The sequence below is a fragment of the Callospermophilus lateralis genome, chromosome 11 (genome assembly GCF_048772815.1).
Source record: "Callospermophilus lateralis isolate mCalLat2 chromosome 11, mCalLat2.hap1, whole genome shotgun sequence".
NCBI lineage: Eukaryota > Metazoa > Chordata > Mammalia > Rodentia > Sciuridae > Callospermophilus > Callospermophilus lateralis.
The window spans coordinates 55,834,674-55,845,740 of record NC_135315.1 but is presented as its reverse complement, the minus strand read 5'-3'; the positions used below and the strand labels follow the sequence as shown (position 1 = coordinate 55,845,740).

The window sequence follows — 11,067 nt, the reverse complement described above, 5'->3', positions numbered from 1 at the left end:
GCAGGAGGACCTTTCCACCCCCAGGGGAGCCACCACTTTGATGAGTCTTGACCAAAGCCCAGCCATACAAGCTCCCAACAGTGACTTCAGACTTTTATTGAGCACCTGACCATGGAAGGTGAACAGGAAGGGATCCAAATCTTCTCACTGTTCTGGCTAAAAGTAGAGTGATCAATTTGTTTTCTCTTGCTCATGATGAGAATTACTCTTTGCCCTTAATATGTACAAAATATCACATTGGGTTGGCTTCCTTGGCCTCCTTGTGGGATTTCAAAACACAAGTTAGCACTTGAAACTCAAAATCCTCTCCCTACCCCGGAGAATATGGGAGGAGCTTTAAAACAAGTGAGAGAGAGAGAGAGAGCGCGCGCACGCGCACGCAAGCAAGGACTTGGGCCTTCCCTGGTGGTGACCTTCAGACTTCCTCCTGACAGAGTCCAGGAGATTGATAACTGCCCCACAGCTTTGTTATTAAAATGAGAACATACGCCAAACTCAGGGATAATAAATCTATTTTAATAACATTACTTTTGACAACAATTTGTACATGTATTTAAAGAGAACTTTCAACTCCCGGGCTCCATTACAAACTGGGGGTTGAACTGCCCTTGCCAGGAAGTGAGCAAAGCTGTAACATCAAAAGTCCGCAAATCCCACTCTCAGAGAAGGGTGACTTTACACTGTTGGGAAAAATAACTAAGCATTTAAATTTTTTCATTGTACACCTGTACATCAGTTTTGATTGAATGGCTCAAATTAAACAAATATAGATTTCATATATACAAATATTATATCATGTATAGGTATATTATATCTATTTTAAAAGGATAAAATTTGAAACTTCGACTGCATGCATGGCCCAGATCTGTTTCTCACTCTCTTAATCCCAAAGTGCAAACAGGCTTCCCAGTGCCTCCCGACCCTCCTCCCCAGAACTGGATGGGACTTCATGAGAAGGGATGCGCAGGGGATGCTGGTGAGCAAAGCAGGCCCACCACTGCGTGGACCAGCGTCTCCACAGGCTGGTTTTACTCTCCTCGACCTGCTCTGGGTAACAGGATTATTGCTATTCAGCTGTAACCTCCAGATTTAGAGACCAGCTCCAGGACCCCACATTCTAGTGAGCTGGATGCCTAGAGGGGCCAAATAAATGACTGACAGACTTAATGGGTTTCAGGGGGATGGGGAGCTACCACGGACTCTCCAGACATGGTCAAGATCCTCTTTTAAATTCAGAAGTATAAAATGATAGGAGTAAAGAACTTTCAGTCATGAGGGGGGACAGAAATTTAGGTAGCAAATGTTATAAGCCATTATTTTGGAGCCCTCTGATGAAGGGTAGCCTAAAGGTGTTGCACGGGCCGGCCCTTCCCTGGGCATCAAGCAAAGGTCAGTGACCAGGACTTCAGGAATTCCAGCCCTAGTCCAGGTCTGAGTGAAAAGTCCCGCTCCTGTCCTGCTTCTCTTCTGGCTAATACACTGATATTCCAGGACCTGACATTGCCTGTCTCAGTCCACAGTCAAGGCAGTGGCCCTCGTGTGTAACCAGGTAACAACCCTCTCTCACACCCCCCCACCCCAAAGGACAATTCTGACAAGCAGGCCCTTGGGTGGAGAGGTGGGTACTACTTGTCATGGAGGCTGAAAATGGATCAAAATAGGCACAAAGTCAAAAGGCAAAGGTCAAACAAATGGCCGAAGTCACCACCCATAAGGAACAAACAAAATCTGCACCACCGACATTCCCCACATGGACCAGAGATTGCAGTTTTCTGCCAAACTCCAACCTCACGTTGGAGGTGACAGGAAAGAGCCAACGGAGGATACTTGTTGAGCTCAGGGACGCTGCTCCTGGCGGCGTGTCTCCAGGGCCCATGTTATGTTATGTACACGCGTGTTGGGGGCAGGGTGCTGTGTCAGAGGGCGGTGCTCTCAGATTCCTCCTCCGAGTCCCTCTTGTCTGTCACTGAGTGTCGCCTTGCGTGCTCCAGGGGGCTCAGGCGGAGTGTTGATCCCAGCTCTATGTGGATGGAGGGGATATCAAAGTGGACAAGATCTGCAAGTTGGCAGAGAGAAAGAGAGTTGAAAAGGAGCTTCTGGCTAACCAGAGGCTAACTGCAGACAAATAATGTCAGCATTGGGAAGCAGGGTGGTTTGTTCCTTCTAGGGCCAGATCACTTGGAGGTTTGTTTAAGCATGTGACTCCATGATTTAGCTGTGGCCAGGTCCCATCATTTCTACCTTGAGGGTGGTTAGGATCCAGGTTCTGCCACAGTGGTTCAGGGAGGATATTCCACTGATATTCCAGGACCTGACATTGCCTGTCCAGAACAGCTCAGCCTCACTGCACTTGGATCCTGATAAGCAGGATGCTCTTGGGCAGGTCTCAATAGGATCCTTTGGGGATGTAGCTCAGACTGCATTTAGTTCCCTCAAGTCTGCATGGACAGGGTGTGAGACAACGGGGGAGACCTGGGTCAGCCATCTCACTCCGAGAAACAGCTGCTTTGGGAAGGCTCATGGAGGCAAAGCAGAGGGTCTCCCTCAGGACCTGGTAGCAGCTGGAGTAAACTCCTGCTTTATTCCAAGAAACTGCCCCCTTTCTGGTTACATCCTTATTAGGAGTACCGAAAGGTCATTCTTCTGGACAATGGAGCAGGAAGAGTATAACAGAAGGAACAAGGCTCAGCATGTGGACAACTGTGTCAGCAAAACCAAGACAAGTCTTTAGAGCCTGCAGCTTGACACATGAAGCTCGCTGGACCCACCACGCTGGAAATGGCCCTGGAGGACTGAATCCCAGAAGGCTAAGCCTGCTGCCTCCCTGGGGACTGTGGGAGATGGATGGGGTGGAATGGGTCCTCTGGGTCCCTTATTCTTGGTCAGATTGTTTTCTTAGTTTCTGGCCTTCACTTAGCCTGGCTTCTCTATCCAGACTGGGAACTGTACTGCAAGTGACACAGAATATGAACCTAGCAAGGGATCAGTTGTGGGCCACACCTGGGAAGTGGAGTTTAATTTTTGTTTTGTTGTAAAACGGATGTTCAGACTGAGGACCACCATTCTGAGAGTACAGACATACACTTGGACACTGTCCTAAAAGACATTATACAGACATGGAGGCTCTGGGATAAAGCTCCCCTCTCACCCCATCCCCCAGATAGTCCTCAAAATGTCATCCCAGCCTGTCATCCATTTGCTGCCTGATGGAGCAGAGATCTGGGGGTTTGCAGCTCTGCTCAGCCAGTGCCACTCATCCTCCTGCAGCAGATGGCTCGTGGGCCTTGCAGGGCATCTGTGGCCATCTCTCCTCTGAAGGTGGGAGGTTGTGCCAGCCTGGGACTACCTGCTGGGTGGGGCTCCCTATCAGGAAGAACACAAGCGCCTCTGCTTGGGCTCCAAATCCCAGCTCATCTCAAAGACAAGTGTGGTCCTGGACAACGTCTTACCTTTCCTAAGTCTCAGCAGTCAAATGGAAGTAGGGGAGGAGAGGAATGCAGACAAGACATGAGAGACTGCCTGACCCAGTGCAGGTGTTTATGACCCCCACTGTTCCCTTAAAGGATCCCCACCCTACGGGAGAGAGGTCACTCAGCTAGGGGACAGGATTTAGGGGGAGAAGCCCTCATTAGGATTCTGAGGGAAATCATGACTGTGATTTATTTCATCAACACTCTAGAAATGTCTGTTGGGACACACCTGTCTGTGAGCACCAGATCCCTTGTAGCTAGGATGCAGGACCATGTGCTGAGGAAACCCAGGCTTTCTCTGGACTTACTCAGTGTCTTACTAAGGCAAAAACACCTCATTCTTGTGGCTTTTTTCACATTCTAGGTTTTAGCTTTGGACATCTATTCTCTTTCTTTCCTGTTTTGTTTTTTTTTTTTTTTTTGCACTGCTGGAGATGTGACCCAAGTGGCCTTGGGAATGCTAGGCAAGCACTCTAACCACTAAGCCACATTCCTCCACAGCAGAAGGAGGAGAAGGAAACCAAGCAGATGCTGATCAAAATACTCCCAAATTGTTTTATTGAGTGGGACGAAAAGGATCTGGCCAACTACTATGGAAGTGGGTGGAATGAGCTCTAAGATTCTGGATTCTTCAGGATTTGCCAGCTCTCAGCCTGGAGGAAGACAGGCATGAGTTTGTGTCTGAGCTGGGCATAGACACAGTGACTCAGGAGGCTAAGGCAGGAGGACCACCAGATCCAAGTCAGCCCAGGCAACAGAGCGACACCCTGTCTCAAAAAAAATAAGAGTGGTTGGGGACACAGCTCAGTTAAAAAAAAAAAAAAAATACCCGAGTTCAATCCTCAGTACCAGGGATGGTGGGAGCAGAATCTGAGGTGGAGATTTGCTAGTACGAGCTTATGGCCACAGACCACGTGTTGGACCCTGTGCCAAGCCACACCAGGTAAGTCCTCTCATCAGGACACCTTCCTGAATGAAAGTGTGCAGAGCATGTTCCTAGGGTGCTGAGCACAACAGCCTCCAGCAAATCCACTCAATGAAGAACAGATCTGTTACCCCTGCAAATTCTAAACCTGAGGGGGTGAGGAGGGCAGCTGCAAGGAGGTGATACAGTGAGACAGAAGACGGGGAAAGAAGAGCTAACCCCATTTGTTGAGTGTTTCCCTCGGCTCCTATGAAAAGAAAGAAAAAAAAAAAAAAGGCCAATGATCTCAAAAAGCCAAATAAGCTCCTGGGTCAGCTCATCTTTGCTGAGGTTGCGGGAGGCTGGTAAGAGTGCAGCGGCCATGCGGTCAGTCGGTCTGAGTTGCATGCAGAGAGGAGGGACAGCTCTTGGGGGGCGCTGGCGGCAGGGGGTAGGGGCAGCCGGCCTGGCTGGCTTGGAGGGTGGAGGGAGGTGAGGCCGGAGCCAGCTTACCCTGAAAATCCCCCTCACACGTATCCAACACTGCGTCACCCATGTCACACAGCTGCAAGAACACAATGATAGGATTCGGAGAGAGGAATAAACACGATGAAACATGAATGTAACAAAAACACTGTGCAGAGTGTCACAGTCCCACGCGGGCCACACCAAAACATTGCAGGTTCTACGCTGGCTCAGAGACCTGTACATACCAGACAGTCATGGTCTGCTCTCAAGAGAACATTAAAACAAAATGGAATGCAGGACCAGGGGGTGTCATTGATTCTGACGATCAGATCTTAAGCCTGTGTAATGGGAAGTAAACCACTCCACATCTCAAGCCACAAGGACACTGTCCCTCCTTGCCTGTGCCCACTTTTGCCCCCAAATTGCTCCTCTCATTCCGCTCTCATCTGCCTCCCTGAGTGACAGTCTCTCCTCATCCTGTGGCTTACAGTATGGGACACCCCTGTACTCTGGCCTTGGGGTGGCTGGAGAGTCAGCAGACGTGGTGTGCTGGAAGAGTAGCCCCTGAGGGCTGCCGCATGTGACTTGGAACTCCAGGGGCAAGTGCTGTTCCCCCAGGCCAGTGGCTGTCCTCTACATCATGGCTCACTCAGAAACATACACCACCCCAAGAATACCAGGAGGGCATGGTAGTCACTGTCATTTCACAGGGAGGAACCTCCTTATTTAAAAATAAGCCTCAGGGTGGATGACAGCAGCTGTACATTCAACATTAATCACATCCAAAACAGAGAAGCTACGTCCCTGGATGGCTCTTCCTCATAACGTTGAAATTTCCTGACCCAGGCAGAGACTCGCAGGTTTGCCTAGTGTTTTCACTGGCAGCAAGGAGATGAACCTCACAGGCATGTGCCTCCATCTACTAGGGCAGAGAATGGTGCTCTCTAGGGGGATGCTGGGGGAAGGCGGTATCCATGAGAGACGTGGTGCATCCTAGACCCAGCACAGTATTTTCTTTCAAGTATGCCATGTGTATGGGTCTGTAGGCTTTTTGTTGTTTCAGTGCTGTGTACTGAGCCCAGAGACTTTTGCATGCATTCTACCACTGAGCCACACCCCCAGCCCCTGGATACATGATTTTATATGTGGTGTTGGCATGTGTGATGCATGCATATACATGTAGTGTGCATGGGTGTATGTAGTATATGCACATGTGATGTGTATATGTGTAGTATGTATGTGTGGAATATGTATGTGTGGTGTATGTATAGTGTATACATGCAAGAATGTATGTGTGAATGTATAGTGTATAGATCTGTGGTATATATATGTATGTGTGTATCTATATATATACATATATATGTATATGTGTATGTATACATATATACGCATGTATATATATAAGTGTGTAGGCACGTGGTGTATGCATATATGTGCAGTATATGTGTGGCATGTGTGTGATATGTGTGATAAGCATATGTATGATGTGTATATGTATGTGGTATGTGCATTTGTGGTGTATATGTGGTGTGTGTGTATGTGTGGTGTATGGGTATATATGTAGTATACGGATGACGTGTGTATGTGTGGTATATGTGTGATGTGCACAGTATGTATATGCATATGGCTTATGTGTGTGTGGTGTACATGTGGTATGTTTTTACACGTGTGCGGCGCATATGCATATGCACATGGTTTATGTACGTGTAGTGTATGTGTGGGTGATGTATATGTTCGTGTGGTGTGTGTGTACGTGTCCGATATGTGTATCTGGCATGTGTCTGCATGTATATGTTATATGTGGCATGCATACATGTGTGAGGTACTATACATATGCATGTGGCATGTGTATGTGTGGTCTGAGGGTATGTATGGTATAAGTGTGATATGTATATGTGTGGTGTACATACGTGGGGGTGGTCTGTATGCATATGTGGTACATGTACCTATGGCACCTGAAAGCATGTATATACGTGTGGAATGCATGCGTTTATTCCACCCCAGCTGTGTCACCTTCTGCCATTTGTGACGACACTCCACAGATATGGGCAGGCTCTTCCCCGAGTTGAATGGGCTGACTTTATTCCAAGATACAGCCCAACAGTTGGCCTGTCTTCCTGAATAAGGAAAATGCTCAGATGACTTTTTGTGGAAGCCACCACAAAATCTGACCCTGACTTTATAATCTTATGTGGCCCAAGTGTTTGGGAAAACACTTAAAAAATGTCCTGTTTTTTCCACAATGAAAGATTTTATGGTGTGTGTGTGTGTGTGTGTGTGTGTGTGTGTATTTACACATTTTTTTTCCTGGGGAAGACAGCTCCATGGTTGTTTTCAAATTCAAAGTAAATCTAAGTAGCTGTGGGTTTATACAATTAGCTGCTGGAGGAATTGCAGCAGGCAGGGGGTGGGGAGAAAGGCAGACACATGCCTTCTCTGAAAATGACCCTTCTCTAAATATATACTGAGAAACACATTTTTCTAACAAGGCTTATTTTGCTACTAGGGACAAATATCTCTGGTTCTTAGCCTATCTTCTCCCTAAGCACTTGGACCTGTTCAGCTCCTTGGATTCTGTCCAAGGAAAACTCAACACCTCACCTGTGTTTTGATGCCAGCTGTTCTGTGATCATAACCAGTTCCCAGCTTCTCCTGGGTCCCCACTCCAAAAGACTTAGGCTCAACTCCCCAAAATAAGAGCAGAAACAGAAGCCCCCTGCAGGACAACTTGATTCCAGGGTCCCATAGGTGGGCTTCTAAGATCATCTTTCCACAGCCCACGGCAGGAGAACAGCCATCTCACAGTAAATGGGAACTAGTTACCCAAAAGTGAGGCTACCGTCCCTCCCCCCCAGCACAGTTTGCTAAGGTTCACAGGAATATTCAAAAGGGCCTGTGGCCTGGTTACCTGTAGACATGCTTTCCCCAGGGGACATGCCATCCAGCATGGGGTGCTCCGTGGACTGTGGGCTCGAGGCAGAGAGGCTGACCGTGGGAGGCTGAGGAGGTGGCAGAGTTGGTCTCTGTCGGGGCTTAGGGGTGGGTCGCGATTTGGCTAAAGTGCTTGTAAAGACAGAAGGAGAGGCCAGGGGAGGAGCTGCAGCCGGGGAGAGCTGGCCTGAGGCCAAGGAGTACCCCGGTGGGTAGCTAAGTCCGTAGGGCGACGGGGTGCTTGGTGGAGTAGGAGACAGGCTGACTGGGGACGGCTGGCTAGCGGACTGGTCAGTCACAGACCCTGGCTGGCCAAAGGGGACCTTAGGTGGAATTGGTGCCAGCTTCTTTGAAACTGAAAGAAAAAAAACAACAACAACAAAATGCAAAGCTATTAAATGAAGCCCATCAGTGTGACTCCTCAGCACAGGCTTTATGGTTCGGAGTGGTCACCTCCTATCACCCCACTTCCCTGCCCTAGGCTTCCTGCCACACCGAGAGCAGCCAATACAATTTTTAAAAATGAACTAGGAACTGCAAGTTTTCCTGTCTTTCCATCTGTTAACTCATTTCTCCTTCTCTTTCCTGGATCTCTGCCACTATCTACATGTACACCCTGCCAAACTGCAGAACAAATCTCCCATCCACGGGCGGTGGGCTGATTTCCCAGTGGGAAGAGGTGTCACTGAGACAGTCAGTGAGACCAGATCCAACGAGAATGATCTGAGTTCAAGTTGTCACAGTGGAACCCTGACTTGGGACTAGTCCTCAGGATGGGAAACTGACCAGGCTAAACCTGTGCAGTGGTGTTTGTCCCCCAACAGTGACGTGTGAACAAATCTGGTCACAGATCCTCCAGCCTCCACCACTTTATGTTCCCCACCTGGATTCTGTGCTTGGATCATGGCTCTTTTTCTTTCTTTGCAGTGCTGGAGATGAAATCTAGGGACTTAAACACACTAGGCAAGTGTCCTGCTCCTCAGCTACATCCCCAGTCCTTTTCTTATTTTTTTTTAATTGACATATGATGTTTGTCCTTATTTGTGGGATACAGTATTGTAATTCAATACATGCACCACAGTGCATAATGATCAAATCAGAGTAATTAGCATTTCCATCTCCTCATATATTATCATTTCCATGTGTTGGGAAATTTCCAACTCTTCTCCTCTGGTTATTTTGAAATGTATAATTAATTGCTACAGACTATAGTTACCCTACTGTGCCACCCCCTACAAATGAGTTTTGGTACCCATTATCCACCTTCACTCTGTTCTCCTCCTCCTCCCACAGGGGCCCCCCAACCTTTTTCTTTTGAGAATTGTACCCTTGGGGTATGAGCATGGGCAGATGGACTGAAATGTTCTTTTCTTTTCTGTGGTTCTGTGAATTGAACACAGGGCCTCATGCATGACCTACCACTGAGCTATATCCCCAACCTGACTGTACCTCTTAAAGCACATTGTGGCGCAGATCTCCTTTGCATTGCCTTCTTTTTCCTCTCTATCTAGTTAATCCCTCAACAGGATGATAAATACATAATACTTGAGTTGAAAGTGAATGGGGTAAAGACAAAAAGCCAGACATTCAGGAGATTTGACTGATGGGCAAATGTTCCTGAGACAATGTTGGATCATTCATCTCTCAGAATTAAGTGAGGGCTGCATCCACATGCAGCCTAATTCAAGAAGAAGCCATCTTTTAAATCCTCAGGGAAGCATTAAGGCCTCCTCCTGCATTCCTGTTCCCCCAGCAAGACACTCCCCACCCCTCCATGGAACAAAACCTACCAGGAATTTCTCAAGTTTTACCCTGGCTCATCCAGCCCTCTGTGTGGATGACAAAAGAGAGTTCACCAATTTGGGGGTCATATTTCTATCCTGCTGGTTACCCACTACCCAGTATAATTTATTTAAACTTCTAAAAAGCAATAACAATAAACAAACAAAAAACTCCGCTTCTATACAATAGGGAGAATAATATTTTCTTCATGGCACTGTAACAATTAAGTGGGATCGTATATGAAAAGCACCATATAATCACCACTTTCAATGAAACTACTTAATTTTAGTTTCACTTTCTACCTGTACTGCCTAAGTTCAGGGTAAGTTTGCCAGCAGCCACGACTGTAGCTACTGTAGTTCATGACAGTGCGTGGTCAGGGATGGGCCTTGTAGGAATGATTCCACTGGACTGGACATGAAATATGGGAGACCCTGGGTATAGGAGCATGAGCATGCCTCCTCCCAGATGAGCTGCAAGAGAAAGGACGCAGTAACATCATCATGTCTATGATGAGACCACTTCTGGGTAGTGACAGGACTAGGACATGATACTCCACTGGATGCATGTGGTCAAAAGGCAGAGGGGTCAAAAAAAAAAGCAAAAGTTAAGTATCACAGATGGGCAATGATGGGAAATGGAGAAGAACATCATCCTTTCAAATAACAACTCTGAGTTACTCACTCACTTGAGAAAGGGACCTGGGTCATTCTAGGCAGTATTCCCTGCATGGGTCCAATGTGCTGCAAAAACCTCAAAGGGTCAGCTGGCCACTGGGATTAGGAAGCTGACCAGCTGCAATAGGAGCCCTGACACTTCCACTGGATAAAACAATGGCTTAGCCATCATCCTTGGCTTGAAGGGTTGGGGGAAGATCTGTAAACAGAGATGTGCTGAAGAACTCATGTACATAAGGAAAATCGACTGGTGTTGGAGAAAAGCCCTGGAAGGCTAACATCCTACTGCCCCCACTTTGGTCCACTCAACAATCGACCATCAAGATGTTGGATAGAGTGTCCCATGTGTCCCCACAGTGCCTGGATGTCCCCCAGCTGGCAATACCACCTTTGCATTATCACTGAACCTCTCTGGAAAGCAGACTCCTGCACATAGTAGGGTTCAATAAATATTTGTAGGATGAGAAAGGAATGAATAGGAAATGAAGAAAATTGAAGTACTGGGGTGAAGGCAGACTGGGAGAATGGAACTTCCATGGTAGCCTGGTGCCAGGAAGTCTGGAAAGGGATGGTTTGTAGATAAATGTGGTTGATGAGCCTGGTCTGTAAAACCAATCTTGAGTCGTAGCCATCCTCAGGGCATGAAAGGCTTGAACACAGAACAAATTAAATAATATAACTGGGGACTGAATTAGAAAAGGACATATGCCATGCTTCCCTAATGATGTCAAGATGAATTCTACTGTCATATGTAACTAAAAGGAATCAAAAAATTTTTAAAAATTTTAAAAAGGATATATGATTTCAGACACATGAAAGGCTTTGCCGAGAGATG

The 11,067-nt window shown here is 47.2% G+C and overlaps 1 protein-coding gene across 2 annotated transcripts in view; it reads right to left on the bottom strand.

Moving 5' to 3' along the window:
* Positions 1-508: 508 nt before the first annotated feature.
* Positions 509-11,067, bottom strand: part of Arhgap44 (Rho GTPase activating protein 44) — a 172,662-nt gene continuing 162,103 nt past the window's right edge. Inside the window, exons 18-20 of one of the 2 annotated variants that reach the window (XM_076869167.1) lie at positions 7,751-8,128; positions 4,888-4,939; positions 2,031-2,056 (exon numbers count right to left, since the gene is read on the bottom strand). In XM_076869167.1, coding sequence (XP_076725282.1) covers positions 4,932-4,939; positions 7,751-8,128 — 386 coding nt within the window. In that variant the 3' untranslated portion in view covers positions 2,031-2,056; positions 4,888-4,931. Of the gene's footprint in view, positions 2,057-4,887; positions 4,940-7,750; positions 8,129-11,067 lie in introns of both variants that reach the window. The other variant, XM_076869168.1, reaches the window with a different exon arrangement.